Genomic DNA, 19,836 nt, shown 5'->3' on the forward strand with positions numbered 1-19,836 from the left:
TTTTATTTTATTTTCAAGTGGGAACTTCTGCACTCAGCTGAGATTGCCTTTTGGAGGTTCTCTTCCAAGAGGAGAGCATGAAGGGTCTCACGGTGGAAGGGGAAGATGCAGTTTCTCCTGGTGGTGAAGCTGAGAGGGGTGTGTGGGCAGCTGTAATGGCTATTGAGAAAAAAAACAATAGGGAAAACATTAAAAAAACCCCTCCAGGAGCACTATTTTTGAAAGTTCCTAAGCTGAAAAGATATCTAAAGCAAAAGTCATAATTTTATATTTTTATATACTTCTTAATATCATATTTTAATTTTATATTTGCTTAAGTATGTAATTTGGACAAGAATAAAAAAGTTCTGCCATCAACAAACAGGGCAGGCCTGAAGAACAGAAAGTGCTCATTTACTCTTTTCCTGCTGGAAAAGTGAATGCAGGAAGAACCTAGCAGAATAAACTTTTATTATTTCAATATTATTATTATTATTATTATTATTATTATTATTATTATTATTATTATTATTATTATTACAACCATAAAAACTACGGGGCTGCTGTATTATGGTATTATGGTGTGTGCAAACAATGCCTTGAAAGAAAACATAGCTGTCGACATGGACTTTTTTCACTTCAGCAAAGTACATCCAACCACCATGTTTATATTTTTACCTCATGGATATGTTCCCAAACCATTGTTTGGTCAAAAGGAAAAATGCAAACCTGGGAGAAATCATCAGGCTGGTGGCCAGGGCTGTCTATTTTCAGAGAGTAATTCAAATTATTTGCTGTCTCTTTGCTGTCTGGTATTGGGAGAGAGGCTATGTATCAATGCTAGAGGTGTTTTTTCAGTTTTAGATGCTCATAAATTAAAAGCATAACACCTCAAAAGGTAAAAATATATGTGCAAATAGGGCTACATTCGTAGTCTTTTTTTCTACACATATTTTCAAAATGCAGGAACTTGCTGCAGTGATTCAGCTGCTGCATGCTGCTAAATGGTGTCACTTAATACACAGAAATCAAATTACAGTTAGAGCAGAAAGGAACTTTCCTACTGCCTGAAGTTTTATGGTAGCACAAAGATGAGGGTTGAGGCTAAGCCTGGCAAATGAGTTGAAAAATTTAATTTCTATTTTGTGTAGCTCTCGCTCATCTGTTTGCTTTTCTCACTTGCATGTTGGGTGAATATGTTTTACATTTTTCATTGTCAAAATGCAAATATTTCATTATGTTGTAATGTACAACTTTCTCCGTTGTGAACTGTGTTATAATCTTGACATAGAAGTTGTAGAGATGTGAAAGACACACTTGAAAAAAATAATTCTTGTGTTTAAAAAGAATTAAATTTTTAAAGCAGCGGCTTTTTTGGAAACTCTAAAGCATAAAGCTTCATCTTTGTGAAAAGATCTGATCAAGCCAATAAAAAGTTTTTCTAGAACCAGAGGAAAAGAATGGCCCAAATTTTTGATTTCTCATCTGCCAGTCTGTTCATCAAGGAAATTTTCTTTCATCATCCTACTGTTCAAAACTTAAGTTCTGAACTTAGAGGTTTTTAAACACCCTTCTCACTTGTGGGCACAGAGTTTGTGGTGGTTGGGAGTGGGGCCCAGCCTCATCCCTGACTGGCTGCAGCTGTGCAGGACAGGTGAATGCTATTGAAGGTGAGGAGCCAGGGAGTGCCCAGGGGTGCTGAGCAATCACACAGAGGGCACACAGGGGCAGGGCATCAACAGGGCATCAATGGCAAGATTCCCCTGGAATTCCCTTTCCTGGAGCCAGGATCTCAAGGTCTGAAGGACTGGGGTGGATAGAGCAGTTCTGTCCTCCTGTAGTTTGTGTAATCCTGCATGAAAACCGAGTCACTTCACCCCTCTGGGCCAGGTTTTATTGCTCAGGAGTTCTTGGGATGGAAACTGTGGGCACAGAGTTTGTGGTGATTGGGAATGGGGCTGTGGCTGATCCCAAATTGGCTGCAGCTGTGAAAAACAGGTGAATGACATTAAAAGTAACAGCCAGGGAGTGCCCAGGGGTGCTGAGCAATCACACAGAGGGCACACAGGTGCAGGGCATCAACAGGAGGGCATAAAAGGCTGGGCTGAAGGATGAAAAAAAGCAGAGCTTGCAGCCTCCTGAAGAGGTGAGGTGTTACTCTATGTGGGCTGAAGCCTTCTGGAAGTCTGGGGACACTGTGAGTTGTGGCTGTGTCAACTGTGGCACTTGGCCTTTAAATGAGAGTTGATTTTCTGAGCAGTGGTAACTGGATTGAGAATCTAAGGTTCTGTTTCATGTGGTGGTGGAAGTTAAGGGAGGAGGAATGTTTTGGAAGGTTTTCATTCTGAGTTATGTATGTGTTACTTTTTACATATAGTTGTAGGTTAATAAAACTTTTTTTCTTTGCTCTGTTTCTGGTCGTGCCTCACAGCAGACACTAGGGAGAATATATTTTCTTGGGGGCATTGTGCCAGCATCAAACCATGACAAAGATGTATCATAAAAGTGATAAAATCTAAATGTTTGGGTTTCAACATCCACAAATATCTGTTTAACAAATCTAGTTGATAACTTTGTAGATGAGTTGGTAACTTTGTAGTTAATGAGCTGTTGCTTCCAGTGGTCCTCTCTGAAGGTTTTCAGGAATAATGCTGTTATTGTTAACTCTGTTTAGGCTCGGAGTTGAGCATTGTGCATGCAGCAGGGTTTAGAGAGTTTGGGACAAGGGCACTCAGTTCCTTCACACAATTTTACTTCCTCATTCTCTGCTGTATTTATCTGTCACATACTTAAGCATTCATTAATTGATTCAGAAAAATATGGAATTTTTAGAAAATTTCATCTGATTGTCTGATAGGCATTCTTGTGTTTAAATGTTGTGAAATGCAGCCACAGTGCAGGGGAGTTACAGCAAAGGAGTTCTGTGATTTAAGTGTGGGGTTTACTTGTGTATATGTGGAGTATAGACTGTATTCTCATGGCTTAAAAATGGACTACTTAGACTCTTCTTATTGTCTAAAACAGAGGAATATGTCTTCCTGTTTCTCTTCACACAATTCTTCTTTACCCTGGGCTGGCACACATTAGGTCTTTCTGAATGTCAAGGGGAAATTTCTATAGACCATCCTTAGCTGGAGATGGAAATAAGTTATTGTATAAGGGCTGCTGAAAGAAGAAAAATTGGCATCTGTTCGTTTATATTCTTTACCAATGTACCTTGTATTCGCAAGTATTTACAATCAAAATAGAATCTTCCCCTCCTTTTGGGAGTAGGGCCCTTTAAACTGACATTTATATAATGCATTGTTGAAAAGAAAATATTTACCCTTCCTGACTTACCATCTGGTGTCCTTTAAATGCTAAAAATTAACATGATGAAAAAGAGCCTTAAATTCATGTGAATTTTAGTATCTTTAGTATTGTTTTATTTTGTGCTTTTATCATACTTGTGTTAATAACTGCACTTCAAAATAGTTGCATAAATCAGCGTGGAAAATATTTTTATTGATACGTAAATAGATAATGTTTTATATTCTTGAGTACTTTGAGTTATACAGTTATTGAAACCCATAAGGATCAAAGGATTTTTTATAAGAGGGATTTCACATACAGCTTGGATTATGTTGCTAAATAATAGCACAGTAGTACTTCTTTAGAATTGTAAAATAGCTTAGAGAGGAGTATGATGCCTATAGTTGGTGTAATGCATTGGTAATTAAGAGGGTGTGAGGTTAAGCTTCATTAACTGCTGTGGGATTGTATCTTGGATTTTATTATCCCCCAGAGAACACAAGAAGTGAGAGGGGTCAAACTGTTAGAATCTGATTTTGCTTCGTGCATCTGCCAAAGCAAGGCAGGCTCAGTGCTGGGGCAGCAAAGCCAGAAGGAGCAGGAGTGCAGCAGGTACAGCTCCTCCAGCAGTTTATTGCAAAGATAAAAGCTTTATTCCTGAAACAAATTACCCCCTCTTTGCAGTAAAGCCTTCGTAGCTTGGTTTGCAGGAAACAAAATTATTTTAATTGCTTTGTCGTTTACTGTGACCACACCAGAAAACTCTTTTTTCCTCACAAACTTTATTTTTTCATTTCAAAACTTCAACAAGCTTCGTTCTCTCCAGCCCAGCTGCCCTTAATAACTTTAGCACTTGTCTGCCTTTTTGTGTGTTCGTGCTGCATAGCAAAGATGTGTATTTTAGTTGACCCCAAGAAATGCTGTATGTTTTTGGGTTTTTTTTATTTTTATTTTAACTAATGCACTGCTACATGCTTTGTTTTTTTATTTTATGTACCTTATGAAAGATTTGTCTTTTTTTAGCCTGGGAGAATGTAACAGTTCTCAGAAGTTGACAGACACACTGATGATATAAAATTGTCAGTCCCAAAGCTTTTCAAGGCTCTGTGTTGTGGGAGCTGAGATATTTTTCAGCAAAAATAGATTAAATAAAGACATTATGGGCTGATAGCCCAACTCTCCTTTTCTTGGTCCATTGTTTAAATACCACTTTGATTTCCAGATTCTGCCTGAAATTTTGTAAATAAATCTGACCTATTTTGCTAATGCTGCCTTCTTCCAAAATTCTGATTTTGATTGGAAGAACATAAATCTATTAAATCCTGAATTATGTCATTCTTGGACAGGAATGAAGCCTTCCATGGTGCTGAGGAGTTGTGAAGTGCAGATCCAGCCATCCAGCCTTTATTTTTGAGGCTACACTGAGCCTTTATTTTTGAGGCTAATGACAGATGTATTTTTGAGGATATGTGTGTGTAATGACAGATATATTTTTGAGGATATATCTGTATAATGAGAGCTGGGCTGTGAACTCTCCCACTGAGGTGCTCTGTGTCACTCGGGCATGGTCAGCTTTGGAAACAGTTCCTTTCTTGAGAGAAAGAATTGCATTTAATTACCAGAGTTAGAAAAGGGGAAAGCCTTTCATTCCAATTCTAGTTATTTGTGAAGAATAAAAGCAGATATGAAGAAAAGAAGAAATTTGTGCATCATTCAGTGTTTTCAGTATTGCCCATTGTATTTGTTTGGGTTTGTTAATTTGAGATTTTGTTAATTTGAGGTTTTTTTGGCTAATTATATCAAGAAGTGTGGTGGGTTTAGTGTTGAGTAATTATTAGTGTACTTACTTTTTGTTGTGAGGTAGGATTAGGAGAAAGGTCAAGTAGGTTTACAATTTTAAAAGGGTACAAAGAAAAAATTATTAACAACAATTAAAGAGTAATATGAATTAGAATAACACTTTTAGAATATTTTCCTTTTTTATAACTTTTTTATTTTTATTGAACATGGAAAGAAATAAAATTTAAAATAACTTTTTAACTAGAACTTTGTGAACTTTATGCGTTCTATCCCTAAGTTAAACTAAAGGAAGACTATTCTAGAAGTAGTAAACTAACTAAAATTTTAAATTGAGGCCTGAGATGCATGAATCAGTGCATCCTAAGGAAGAACAGTGACCATCTAGGTATTTTTTTGAGTCTTCAGGCAGGCTGGTGAAGGCATGTTGGCTTCTAGTGAACACAGACATACCTTCAAACAGCTCCTGCCTGTTCTGCCTCTCTTTTCTCATCCATCTTGGTGAAAATGGAGTTGAGGGTATCTGAAGCTGGTTGCTTCATCCACAGTGATAAAATTAGGATGTGAATCTGGAGGTAAACATTCTTTATTAGCCCTGCTTATTATTGTGTATATAGAATATGGTGAAATTACAGACAAACTCTGACCTTGAATACGATGGGAATTTTTTTCCCTCTCTTTGTGCTCATTCAAAGTATATCTTGGAATGTAATAAAAGGTTAATAAAACTGGTTGATCTTCAAATTATCCAAAGGCAGAGCACCTTCTCCAGGCTGCACCTTATTGTGTACAGAGGCCATGTAGTTCACAACCCCAACATCCAAGAGTGTAATTCAGGATATCTTTGCTTTAGAACAAAGAAAAGATAGAAAATTGCATGGCTGTGAGATGTGGGAGGCCCAGAAATGTCTTAAATCTCCGTGTCCCTTGCACAGGGACAAGGACATGGCACATCTAAGGATCATTCTTCAGCTAAGCATGGTAGTTATTAGGTAAAGGCATTTAAAAAGTTGATTTTGGTCTGAGAGAGTTCTTGGAGTGCTCCTGGTCTTTTCTCCTTTTCCTTCCAAGGGACAAGACAGAATGAACCAGACCTCAGTTGTGCTCTTCTATTGTCAGAAGTTTATTATGTCAAAATAAAAACTCTTTCTTGTGTTAGAAATTAAAAGCAAGCTATATTGGCAAAGAACAACAAAATAAAAAGGCTGTTTCAGATGGATACTTTGATGGATTTTAATCTCTGGCAGCCAAAATCCTTTATCAGCTGCAGGTGAAACCATTTTTTTGTCTTGATCTCTTAATCTACTTCAATTTTAGCAGCAGTTGGGGCGCACCACAGTGCCAAGTTGTGTTGCAGTGGCAGTGTGTGTGCCTCTGATTGTTTTGGACTGACTTTTTTGGGTGTCAGCAGCTGGGATTTGTGGTGTCTCCCATCATGGAAGGAGGTTTTGCTCAGTGTTATGTGAGGTTATTTAAGCAGCTTGGAGAACTTCTCACCCTTATTGTCTTGACCTCTGTTCTTTTTTTCAGCGTGAAATACGTTTTATATGTAAAATAGACAAATTTTTGTAGTGGATGTCCCTGTCTCAAATTTTACTTTCCCAGTTATTACATAACAACGAACCAGCAGCACAAGTTACAGGCATTTGCAGTGATTCTAGGGGGGAAAAATATTAAACAGCATGAAATGTTGCTGCTGTTTTCCCCTTTACCTGCAGGAAGGAGAATTGTACAATTTGCCATTTCCTGCCTTTTGGCTTTGCAGTGATGTGATGTCTGAACCAGGGGCAGGCTCAGGGAGTTTGGTGAAATGTTTAAGCAAGATTTCGAAATCTATGTACTAAATATGTTTAAATCTATGAATAATTTTATGAGGAAATTAAATCTGCACAATAGTTGAACTGTTCAGCATGTGTTTTCAAAGTAACATCTCAATGGGAAAACAAGATTGATTAACTCCGTCGAGGATTGCTAAGTTATAAAATTAACAATTCAAAGCAACTTTTTTTTTGAAAAGAAAAATACTTCATGTAATGCTCTTAGAAGTAAATGTAAGTGGTTTGTATCTGCATGTATGTGAAATGCATCTGGGTGCTTGTCAACTCTAGTTTGTATTTATACTTTCTTTCTCAGAACCTTTCAGTGCAGCGTTCTGTGTTCATCTTGTCCCATTTGTCAGAATTCTTTGATTTGAAAGCTTGCCTACTTTCTTGCTGGGTGGATGTAATGGAACTCTGACTAAAGTAATTTTTTTTTTTTATTGAAGCAGCTGTTATAAACTTATTGAAAACGGTAAATACTAAATCAAAATTTTCACCTTTGTCTAGTTTTCCTACCCAGAAAGCCTTATTTTTACTACCACAGTAATGAGTTTGTGTGCAAGTGTATTTTTTAAACAAGCTGTGATAAATCTCAAAAAAATATAGCTCTGTACATAATTGCTCTCATGAATAGTCATTACCAGGCTTTTGCAGTTCATTTGTAAAAGCAAAAGAAATAAAATCACTTGCTCAAAGGTGTGTTTTGTATCTTTTGCTGAGCTGCTGAAACACATAGATACAGCTGTTCTATTTCTGCAACTTTATTAAGTTATAAAGTTTATAAAAATTTTCATAACTTCCATTGCCTGATGCCTCAGAAAGTGTGGTGACCAACCCCAGGAAGAGACAGAAGCAATTATGTGAAATCTCCTCTTTTTTTACATAATTATAGATGTTAATGTATGCAAAACAAACAAAGTAGCACGTATTGTTAGTAAGGTTATGTATAGAAATATGCACATTAATAGTTTTTAATTCTAATAATTATTAGCTCTTAATATTATTTCTTTATCATATTATGATATCAATTATGATAATTTGAATATTTATAACAATTATAATAAGAATATATATTATTAAAAATTATAAAATAATAAAAACTATTATAGTGTGGTGACAAACCCTAGGAAGAGACAGAAGTAATTATCTGAAATCTCCTTTTTTTTTTTTACACAATTATAGATGTTAATGTATGCAAAACAAACAAAGCACATATTGTTAGTAAGGTTATGTATAGAAATATGCATATTAATAGTTTTTAATTTGAATAATAGCTATAATATTATTTTATTTACTAAAGTTAGTCTTATTATAATATTTATAATAATATTTAACTATTAATAAAATAAATTGATAATAAATAATATTATTGTAAAGAAAATAAGTACACAAATTTTATTAATAGAATTAATACATATTAATAAAATTAGTACGTATTAAATATGATTGGAATTATTAAAAATCCTAATAATTTATTGTTCTATATGAATGTTAATTTTATGCATAGTAGATAAGTGTAACACTAAACCCGAAATGGATGTATTGAAAGTTTCATTGTCTCCTTTCTGAGTTTGTACCCCATGTACCCACACAAAGCCACGAGTGTCACCTGGGTGTTTATGGTCACCATAAGCCCTGCCTGTGTGCAGTGTTTGATGTGTGTCCCACCCTTCAGTCCAAATTCTTCTTCTAAAGGTTTCAAATTTGCTTTTTGGCAGTCTCCACACACAATACAGAGCTCCTGGCTAGCTCAGTGTGGGTTTAACCCTTGAGTCATGTCTTCCTCAGAAGCCTTTGCTCAAGGAAAACAGAGTTTTCAGCTGAGCCTTGTTCTGTTTTAAGCAGAGATTCTTTGCCCTCCAGCTCACAGGAATGGCTGCGATAAACCTGGGGCAGAAAACTTCATTGCACTTAATTTTTCCAGTAGCTGTAGAAGTCCGTTGCATTAAGTTCTGAATTCAGCACTGAATTATTCAGCAGTGCAGCAAAGGCAGAAAGCACATTAGAAACTTTTAAAAATCCAGAATTGAGCACTCCCCCCTTCCTTTCCTGTGTTTGTGTCCGTGAGATATCCATCATGAGTAGACATCATGCCTAATGGTTAGCAGAAGAGAAAATCCAAACCATCCTGTTGCAGTGGCATTCAGCTGCTGTCTGTAGGCTGTTGTGATCTGTTGGAGACTTCTGGAAGATTTACAGCAGCTAACAAAGTTCTTATGTTAAAATTGTTAGGCTTAAATTTGCTATTGGAAAAGGCTTAAATGGGTTTAAATATGCAGGGAACTTGCCCACTCAGAAATGGAGTAGTTGAGGAGATCAGCCTCTAAAGAAATATTTTAAAAAAGGAATATAGGTGATAATGGGAATGGGAATACTCAAGATGAAGCAGAGTATCAAATGTATCAAATATTTCCATTCTGCTTTCTTTCTTTTACTTCTATAGTTCATTTTTCCAGTAATAATTACATGGAGTTCTTTCCTGCTCAGTATTAGTAGGAGCCAGTCCTTCAAAAGAGTTCTTTTAATCTCTTAATCTTTTACAGATTTTGCAGCTGCCCATTATAGTCAGATAACTGTGTTATCTGGCTGGAGGGGGGTGTGGATAAAAACCTGAACTGCTGTTTCTCCTGCAGATAGCTGACATTTTTTTTGTTCTCTACCTGTAGGAACTTCCAGCCCCTTTGCTTGATGGTTCCTACAGGAAGGATTTGGGAGATGAAGCAGCAGCTGTGAAGTCTGAGGATGTTCAGGATTCTATGAAAATAGCCTGGCGCTACCAAAATTTACCAAAAATGGAGGTAATGCCTATTTCTTGCTTCTTTCCTTTTGCACTCAAAATGAATTTGAAAAGCAAATGCTTTTCAGTAGAACCTAGACAACAGAACTGCTAATGGGCAGTGTTATAGGATTGCCTCTTGAGGAAACACTATCATACACCAGTGAATATTTTAATTACTAATGATGCAAAAAGAAAGGGAATTTGAGAGTTTGCAGGTACTCTAAAAATCCATACAGACAATAGTAATTTAAAAGTAAAAAACCATGGGATTTTTCAATGAGCATTATCAAATCGAGGCAGCTTTTAATGAAAGTTTGGGTGATGAGCTTGCTTCCAACCTTGGCCCAAATTTAGTTGCACACAAATTACTTAAGTAGGTTTAATCAACAGGACTTAGTGGGTGTCTGCAGTGGAAGCAAGCTGTTGACCTGCTTATCCATGTGCATAACAACTAAAGCAAGCACTTGAGATTCTCTCAGCCTCACTGCCACTGGGAGCTAAGCACGGGGCAGGGACAATGTAAGGAGCAAGCTCAGTGGTCAGTCTTTCAGAGTTTACAGTTGTTGGTGTTTTGTTTTGTGGATAATCAATCTCCCATGGCTGGTGCCTTTCTTATTTAATCCAGCAGCACAATCAGTCTTTAACAAAGTTACAGCATTTCTGGCTGTCCAGAATCAAATCCTGGTTTTGTCTGTACATCTTAGTCTACATTTATAAATTCTGGTTTAGATGTAGTCATACCTGCCTAGTAAGTTCAGTTGTGTTCTTAAAAACATAATTGGAATGTGACAAAATGATCTTACAAGGCTTGGCATGTTTGGTTTTCTGTGAAATTGCACAGACATGGCTATACAGTTGTGTCAGAAAAGACTTATATATGGTGACATGCCAAATCAAACAGCCTCCAGGGTAATCATATAATCTCATCAATTTTATTATTGTGAAGCTTGCTGTGCCACTATGAACCGTCCCCAAAATAATTTGTCTGGTTTAAAATCTAGCAGAGTTCCTTGTACATTGATATGAAAACATTTGCATGTTGTTAACAAATTGTGTTCTGATGTTCTAACAACATAGAAAAATTATTTTAAAAATTCAGTTGGGTATCCACTCATCTTTAAGTTCATAGCAGTAACCAGTTCTTCCACTAATGTAATATTTCTTGAAAATGCATGATGTGTGTACCCTTGATTACTGAAAATTGATTATGCAAGATAGAATAAGATTGTCAGTTTTTCTGGGGGAGTTTCCCTTGTTGTTGCTGCTTTTTGAATTGGACCTTGATCATTCTCAATAGTTGAGGCACAATATCTTTATGTGTATGTTAAATTTATGCAAAAATTAAAGCACACAGATAAAAGTATCAATCTTAAACAGCCTATACTTAAAATTCCTCAGGACATTTTAATTGGTGTAAAAATGGTTTAAATTTATATTTTTCAATATTTTGTATTGCAGTTATCATAAAATTTTTGCTCTGTTCTATGTTAATTGGATTGGTGATTATACTCCATTGAGGAAAAATCTGATACTGCCTTGCTACCCATAACAATACATTCAGTTCTATAATTTAATGAACAACTTTGGTTGTGATTCCTCCTTTAAATGTTCCTTTGCTGGTAAAAACCAATGTTGAATAAAATTTCAAGGCGTATTTTCCAAATTGATTGAACTAATATGCCAGTGCATTTTCAGAAACTACTGTCAAATAGTTTCAACTGTGAAAGAGAAAAATTAGCTTTCCTTTTAGCTAGAACTCTAAACATGATAGCAGAAACTTTTCTACCCGTTATCTGGCTAAATACAGAGCAGGAATGCTGAGTGAAAGATATCTTTGTGGTATTTTTGATGATTGATTTGTTTACTGTTTCTGAGTAATAATAGATTTTTGATTGGTAGTTCGGATGTTCCCTTTGCATTTATTTGACCCTGTGTAGACCAGCCAGGTACCTGGTTTTTGTTCTTAGGAATGATATTTGTATTAGTGCTCTTCACAGCTGTCCCAGTTTCTCTCTACATATTGCACATACCTTGCATCAGAAAAAAACAGATTTCTAAGAAAACTGTTGGAGTGAAAGACCTTGTTATGCTTGATGTGCTTTTGCCAGTTTGTTAGTTATATCTGTATCAGAAGTGAATTAATTTCAACTTTTGTGTATATGGAGAGTCTCTTTTGCAATGCAAGACAGTGTGGTTTTTTTTCTTTTTTTTTTTTTTCAATGAACTGCTTATGTTCTTGGGGCAATATATAAACTGTCACAGCATGAAATCAATTTTCTGCCTTGGTTCATCCTAAATCTGAGATTTCTAGCACATTAGGGTTGCAATTAGAAACATTAACAGCAGACGGTAGCGTAAAAGCGCACTCTGCTCGCTGACAATTTAGAGCATTTCTCCTTGTGCAAACCAGGAATCCAGGAAAGAGCTGGCCTGCTAAGGAATGCAGTGGTGCCTTCTTGAGGAGCTGGAACAGAGGCTAGAAGAAGTTCAGAGGAATAAAGTGGATATTTATGGAAGTGCCTTCAACGACTCTGCCCTGGCAGTGCCCAGATGCCTCCAAGATGGAAGCAAAAGAGGGCTTGGTCATGAGATCTCACATTTTTATATGTTTTAATCCATTTGCATATTGGAGTTAATTGTGCAATTAATGGCTTCAAATGATGAAGTTTCATCCTCCTTGCTTGCTTGCCCACCCTCCTCTTCTCACGTTGTTTAAGCTTTGGGCCTGAATTTTGCAGAGATTGTCCTTGAGTCTCCAGCTGGAATAGGATTTTGTTTTCCTTACCATCCTATGAAAAGATCCCAATAACACTTAATATAAATTATAAACTAACTTTATACTAAGCTGAAACCAAACCAAGAGGAGAAAAACGTAAGGCCTGAGGTATCAGTGTCAGAGAGGGCTGGCGAGTGTGGGCCGCGCGCGGCCGCTCTGCCCTGCTCCATTATTCACGCTTCCTTGGGTCAGGTAGGCTTCCCAGCAGCTCCCTGCTAGGCCTGGGAATGCAGGACACTGAGCCCTATTCAGGGCCCTCTGCCATGGACCCAGCTTTTATTGCTTTTATGGGGTTTTATTAGCGCCAAATCCCAGGCTCCACCCAGTTTGTGGGCGCTGTGCTCATTCTTTGGAAGCAGGAGAGGTTATCACCTACCTTAATCCCTGCGGCGGGGTGGATTAAGGACACCAATGTGCCTCAGGATTCTCAAAGAGGATCCTGGAAACTTCTTGTTTCTTCTTTTTTGCTGTCTTTACTAAACTCTATTGGGCCTCAGGAAGGATTTGCATCTGAAATGGGCGACCTGGAGCTTTTCTCAATGAAGACATCAGATCAAAGTTCAGTTAGTCAAGGCCTTTCTAAAACATTAAGGGGGCTTGGAAGTACACAATAAAAAGATGAGCTCTGGCAGAGATTGCAGTAAAAACATTCTGATCTGTAATCCGGATAAAGAATAGATTATAGGCCAAAGAACAGCCCCTGTTTAAATTGCTTTCAGAGTCCTTGTTTTGAATAAAGTTACATTTTACAAGAAAAACATTTAAATTTTGATGGAATGTTGTGTCTTATTGAATGGCCTGCTTTAAAAATTAGATACCAAGAAATAAATTGGTACACTGATTTAGAGAATGTGCTTTTCTATATAATTTTTTTAGTAAAACTAGTTGCCTCAAATGACTAGATATTCATAAGCAATTCCATGGGTTTTTTAATTTTTTTAAACTAATTATTTCTTTTAACTAAAAGTTTGGATTTCATTGGTTATTCTGGGAGAAGTATTGCATTATTGTTACTGTTGATATTCTCTGATAAGTGACCAGGCCTAAAACCTGTTAGTCAAATAATTTCAAAATATTTTACCTAAATCAGATCCGTCTAATTAATCTTAACAGTTCAATACTTTTTTTGGTGAAATACTATCTACTTGAATATTTCATGATATAACAGTCTGGAGGAGGGGTCTCTAGGAGTGTTAAATTTACATGTATAATTCAAATAATGTTGCAAGTTCTGAAATGTTCTGAATGTTCAGAATTCCATTAATATGGACCAAACAGATGCATTTATTTCCTCTATTTAATAGCACACCATGTTCAAAATTTGTAATTCCTGCACAGGTATGCATTAGATTTGGTTTATGGTGTTGCATGTAAAAAATTAAGATCTGAAGAAAATGTATCTTCATTACGGCAAATCATAGTTATTGCATGTAATGCTCAGCCTGTTTATTTGATTTTCAAGAAACTGAAAATAATTTTAAACTGTTTCTTATTTTTCTATTAAAATCACTTATATGAAGATGCAATGGTCGGGGTTTTTTAACTGATCATAAATAAAGAGAAAAATTTTCCAAGTCAGCTGAAAATATTTCTGCAGCACCCATATAATTGTCAGAGACTGAAAAATCAAAGAGACTGAACACACAATGTTCTGCTGATTTCATAGATCTGGCCTCTGCACATTTGTGATCATCTGTCTAGAACATGTGCAAAAACTGCATTCTTTTAATTATCTGGCTTCACTTTGGTGCTGCAACTTGGAATAGTAGAGGCTGAACTCTGTGTGAAAGATTTACATTCAAGTATGACAATGGGGGAATGAAAACTTAGTAGTAATTATTATAATGTTTTTCTACTTTAAGCTTTTATTTAGGCTGAATGGGAAAAAAAACCAGAGATTTGAAGTGCATTGTTAGCTCATTACTTTCCTTTGACAGATAATAGTTTAAGATTGTAATCAGTACTGTTGTTTCCACAGACCAGCCCAACAACATATACAAAGTTTGGCCATTATTATGATGTTTCTAAAAAAATGTCTCCAGAACTGTGTCAGTCTGTCAAACTGCACAGATTTTACCTCCATGAAGAATTGTCTTCCGAGCCTGAAATGAAAATATGGTAAGTTTTGACACCACGGTTCTGTTGTCTGTTTAGATTTTGCATGCATGTTGGCAGGAAATGAAAATTGGGTCTGAAATAAATTATTTTGGGTCTGCCCTTGCTATGGTGATGGAGGGGGGGTCAGGAGCAGTTTGGCCATGGGTGGCACAGGGACAGCTCAGAGCTCTGCTCCCAAATGGGGGAGTGTTGGGGTTCTGGATGCTGAGAATTTCAGGGTGTCTGTGCTGGCAGGCCCTGACCCCCAAGATTTCACTGCATTGACCTGGGGCTGTGGAGAAGGCTTCCAAAATGGAATGACAGAACTGGGAGTTTGAATAGAATGTGTAACATCACAGGGTGGAAAATGTAGAGTTTAGGATTTTAGAATATAGTAATATATAAAAAGCAAGATGGACATTGTAGGATGGAGGCTGGTCCTCCTTCTTCACCTTCTCCATGGGTTTGGGTGGTTTTGTGTAATTGGTCAGGAAACTCCATATTGTGGACTTCAAGTGATTAGATATTGGGTTAAAAGTGAAAATAATTTAGGTGTCATTTCTTAACTGGATAGTTTAGCTTTAAAAGGCCTTGTAACAAAAGATAGATAGCCATTTTGTGCCTTGTTAGTGAAGAACTGCAGAGCTCACTGCCTGTGTGGCTGTGACGTAGATGAGAAGTAATAAACACCTGAGTCTGAGTGTGAGCTATCCTCTCAAGTGCCTTCAACCCCAATCCAGGCAGAGGATGAGGAAGCTGCAAACTGGCAGGGGAGGGAGCAGGTTGGCAGTGACAATTAAGGCAGACATTACTAGGACAGCCTGGCTGTGTGTTGTGAGCCCAGCCCTGCTGACAGCCCAGTGTGGGCACTGGGAGAGCTGCTCCTGTCTGGCTGGAGCCCTCCCTGAGCAGCTCAGAGATGGGCTTGTCAGGTGGCTATCAGCCCTAAAAGGATCTCTGCAGTTTGCAGGGCTTAGGAGGCAGGCCATCCTTGACCTACATAGCTCAGAGTGCTAGATCAGATTAGTTGATGATGTGCTTTTACTTCTTACATCCTACAGCTTCACCTAAGGAAAGCGCAATATGCTGTGAATAAAATTACAATCGCTAATTACGTCTCGCAAAGCATCTCCTATTCAAGCTCTCCTCGGAATGAATAACTCATTATGTTTATGGCTGTCAGTAGGGAATTAAGGAAGACTGAGAGAAAATGAGTGACAGTAGCAAAGGCTCCTCTTAGCCTGTAGACACACACATCCATTGTGTCTTTCTTGGAGACACTTCAAGTCAAGTCAAACATCAAGGCTGGGCCAGCATTTTCTTTGTCCAGCCCAGTCCCTGAATTTATATAATAGTGTAATTTATATCATTCATATAATACCTAGCTTTATAGATGCCAGTGTATAGGGCCAGCTCCTGGAGGCAGTGTGGGATTCACTGGGATTGATTTCCACTGCAGTGCACTCATATAAAACCTGATTTATGAAAGAAGTGCAGTATGAGCCACCTTTCTTAGAGCTGTAGCAAAGCAAAAGCCAAGTCTCTGTGTTGTTCTGTGTTGCATGATCAAGTGTCTCTGCTTTGTGAAGCAAATTCTTGTGATAGTGTAAAAACCCCCCAATTTTAGGTCAAAGCAGAGAACTTCTTTCTATAGAAGTATTTGAACCAATTTTGTTTATATGTTATAATTTCTGATTTTTAGTAGCAGAGCAATAGAGGATGGACACAAAGAATATCTGACAGGTTGCAAGTGTTGTTCCAGTTACTGAGCAATTTAACTCCCTTTCTCTTCTCTAGCTAATGAGAATGTTGTGACTCATCCACTAACTATATGGCTGTCAAGTATTAGTTCATTTTACGTTAAAATCAAATTAACTCATCAGTATAGCATAAGGAATGGACTTTATGCATTTGATTTTCTAAGCCTTGTTTAATGGTGATATTGTGCTTGTGTGCTAGACTGATAAGAGTGCATCATTCTTATAGTGCGAGTTCTACTTTTTTTTAGTTTAAATCTAACAGAAAAATTGAGTTTGTGTAATTTTCTTGGCAAATTGGTAGAGCACCGAGTGATGAGGTGAGGAAGATGATCAGATCAAGGTGGCCTTTGGAAGGTTTGTCTCCTTTTCTTCTCCCTGCCACCTCAACGTGGGTCTCCTTCAACAAGTCCCTCCCAAGGAAATGAAGGAATTGTGGTGTTGGGAGTAAAGGCACGTACCAAAGTAACAACCAGCCACCATTCCAAACATTGTCATGCAGTCTAAAAACTACACAATGTATGACAGGGAGGAACAGAGACCACACTGGGAATAGCAAACTCTTAGAAATCTGTGGGGGATGTAGAGTTGTGTAAGTCTCTTTCTTTACAGTAGCTCATTTGTCTTCTGACTTTGATTGTTGTCATTTCTGACCACAAACAGTAGGTTTTGGATTCCCTATTTTACAAAGGTTGCGCTAGGTCAGTGTTAAGACAAGGTGGGAAGGAAGAATTTTTCAAAACTACAGTCCCTGCTATTAGGCTTAAAATGGAAGTTCTTGGAAGAATGGAAGCAGAGTTAAAAACTGACGTGCAGAGGGTGCAGCTCTGTCTTCTGCAATCATGGGCTGCAGTAAAAATGGTAGAAATAGAGGCAGGAAATAGGGAGATGTTTTTCTAATGATTTGCACAAGAGGTTGCCTTGCAAACAGGAGTATTGTAGAATCTCCATCACTGAAAATCTCCAAGGACAAGCTAGGTAAACATCTGTCAGACTAACTGGGGTCCTTTTCATCCCTGTATTTGTGATTCTTTAATTCACATTAGTCATGTCTAAATTAAATAAAATCCAAAAAAGAAATCCATTTTATTTCACCTGTTCCTCAGTGAGTAAACTGTCTCTGTAATTGTAGCTAATGTAATTTTTTAGATAATTTCAGAGTTTCCCTTGCAGGATCAGAGATGTAGGGAATTTATATGGGCCAGAAACTCTTGGCCCTTTTGAGAAATCATGTATATTAATATATATGTCCTCCTCTGGCTATCCACACAAGCACTTGGTTTCTTTATGGACTTGAAAAGAAAGGTAATTTTTTTGCCTGATTAGATTAAAACTGATCTTTTCTTTGCAATTAAAAATGAGTTTTGGAGGTTATCAACATCATTTGGATGGATCAGTCTTCCTTTTGTTTCCTGTATTTTCACATGTGTGTGTACCTGTTTTTTGATAGGGGCAGGGGCAAAGTGTTACCCTATAAACTGGCACCTGTGTGTATAGTGCAGGTATAACATTTAATAGCCATGTTTGCTGTCCTTCCTGCAGTCCTGATGGCTGAATTAAAACACAGGGTTCCCTTGGATGAGCACTCAAGGTGGATGGGAGTTCATTTCCCCATGCTAAAAATTAACTGAAGCCAGTGCTCCTGAAGGAAGCAGTAAATGGGCCTGGGTGTTTGGTGGCAGAAAAAGACACGAACCTTCCCTGTCTTATCTCACTTCTATTCTGGGGAAGGGCAGTTGTGTGCTGGGCCCAGCTTTACAGGGATGTGTGGCTGACAGGAGCTGCTGTGCACTGGTTGTTGCCAGGATATTCTGTGTCCTGGTGGCTGCACTGCTGGAGCTGGCGCCCAGCAGGAATCAGGGATGTCCTCTCTGGTGGCTCTGGGCACTGCAGGCAGTGCTGATTTTCTATCTCTGCTTTCATATTTTCTATTCATGCTTTCAGTCTCCTTCTTCTGGGCAATTTGATAATCAAAGAAACCAAAATAATGAAGTTGTGGTTTTTCAGCGATACTTGTAAATCTTACCTTAAGAAAGTACATGCATTTGAAAAAACAATAAATTTATCTAAAGACTAGATTTACCAATAAATTTAGATGAAACAGCTTTGAATTAGACCATGGGGAAAATCACTCAAGGGAATGGGAGTTCATTTCCCCATGCTAAAAATTAACTGAAGCCAGTGCTGCTAAAGGAAGCAGTAAATGGGCCTGGGTGTTTGGTGGCAGAAGAAGGCACAAACCCTCCCTGTCTTATCTCACTTTTATGCTGGGGAAGGGCAGTTGTGTGCTGGGCCCAGCTTTACAGGGATGTGTGGCTGGCAGGAGCTGCTGTGCGCTGGTTGTTGCCAGGATATTCTGTGTCCTGGTGGCTGCACAGGAATCAGGGATATCCTCTCTGCTGGTCCTTATTTTCCATCTCTGCCTTCAGTCTCCTCCTTCAGGGCAATTGCCAAACGAGAAGGTTTGGTAATCAAAAAATCCGAAATAATTAACTTGTGGTTTTTCAGTAACGCTTGTAAACCTTGCCTTAAGAAAGTGCGTGCATTTGAAAAAAAGAGTAAATTTATCTAGAGACTGGTTTTACCAATAAATTTAGATAAAATAGGTTTGACTGTCTTGCCTAATGGAGTCTCCTTTTCCATAACAAGGCGATTTGTCATCCCCTTGATAACCTCACCTTTGTTAAGTGCTTGGAAACTATCAGCAAAGCCTTTGTTGTAACCAGGATACCTTCTTGCCAGCTCCTGCTTTACCCATTACTAAAGTGGTAAACAAAAAAAATGAGTAAAGGAGTTGTTGTTTAAACTCATTATCAACATCAAGTCGTGTTTAGCAACAAATCCAAAAAAAGACTAGAAATTGGAAAATAAGCAATATCTTATTTCCTTCCTTAAATATTGTGACAAATATTGCCAGAAGGGTAATGCAACTTGCTTTTATAAACAGTGTTTCTACATTATCTTTCATGTTCTTATTTACATAAGATGGGTCAAATTCAAGGAAACCATTAATATTTTAGAAAGAGATAGAAAAGCACCTGTTTTGATATTTTTAAAAATCTACATAAACTACATGATTTTTAAAAATTCTTTCTTTGCTGCAAATCTTTCTGGTAGATTACTTGATGATCTATTTTATTTCTTTGCTTTAATTTTGAGACCCTTTAATGGTGCAAGTGCTTTAGTTGTTTAATTCTTTTATCCACTAACTTTTAAAAACAAGTTAGGAATGAATCAGAAATTGGCAAATATTTTGTATATTCTCTGGCAAAATAAAATACTATCTGTTGTGGTAATGCAAAGACACAGAGAGAGAATTTTGGCTACTGTGGGGGGCTAAAGTTCACCCTCTAAACTGACAGCTGCCACACAGTGTGGGCAGAACATTTATTTTCCATTCCTTTTGCAACTGAGCACTAGGAAAGTAATGGACTTGAGAAGTTCAACTTGCTTTTTTTTTTGTATAGCAAGGCAGACTTTATGCATGAAATATCAGGTTGAGATCATACCCTGCCTGTTAATTTTCAGGTCTGCATTTCA

The 19,836-nt window shown here is 37.5% G+C and overlaps 1 protein-coding gene across 2 annotated transcripts in view; it reads left to right on the plus strand.

Moving 5' to 3' along the window:
• ELP4 (elongator acetyltransferase complex subunit 4) overlaps positions 1-19,836 on the plus strand; it is a 149,748-nt gene that overhangs the window by 26,319 nt on the left and 103,593 nt on the right. For both annotated transcript variants that reach the window (XM_074543778.1, XM_074543779.1), the window contains exons 4-5: positions 9,554-9,685; positions 14,421-14,560. In XM_074543778.1, coding sequence (XP_074399879.1) covers positions 9,554-9,685; positions 14,421-14,560 — 272 coding nt within the window. The remainder of the gene's footprint in view (positions 1-9,553; positions 9,686-14,420; positions 14,561-19,836) is intronic.

This window comes from Zonotrichia albicollis, chromosome 6 (genome assembly GCF_047830755.1).
Source record: "Zonotrichia albicollis isolate bZonAlb1 chromosome 6, bZonAlb1.hap1, whole genome shotgun sequence".
Taxonomy (NCBI): domain Eukaryota; kingdom Metazoa; phylum Chordata; class Aves; order Passeriformes; family Passerellidae; genus Zonotrichia; species Zonotrichia albicollis.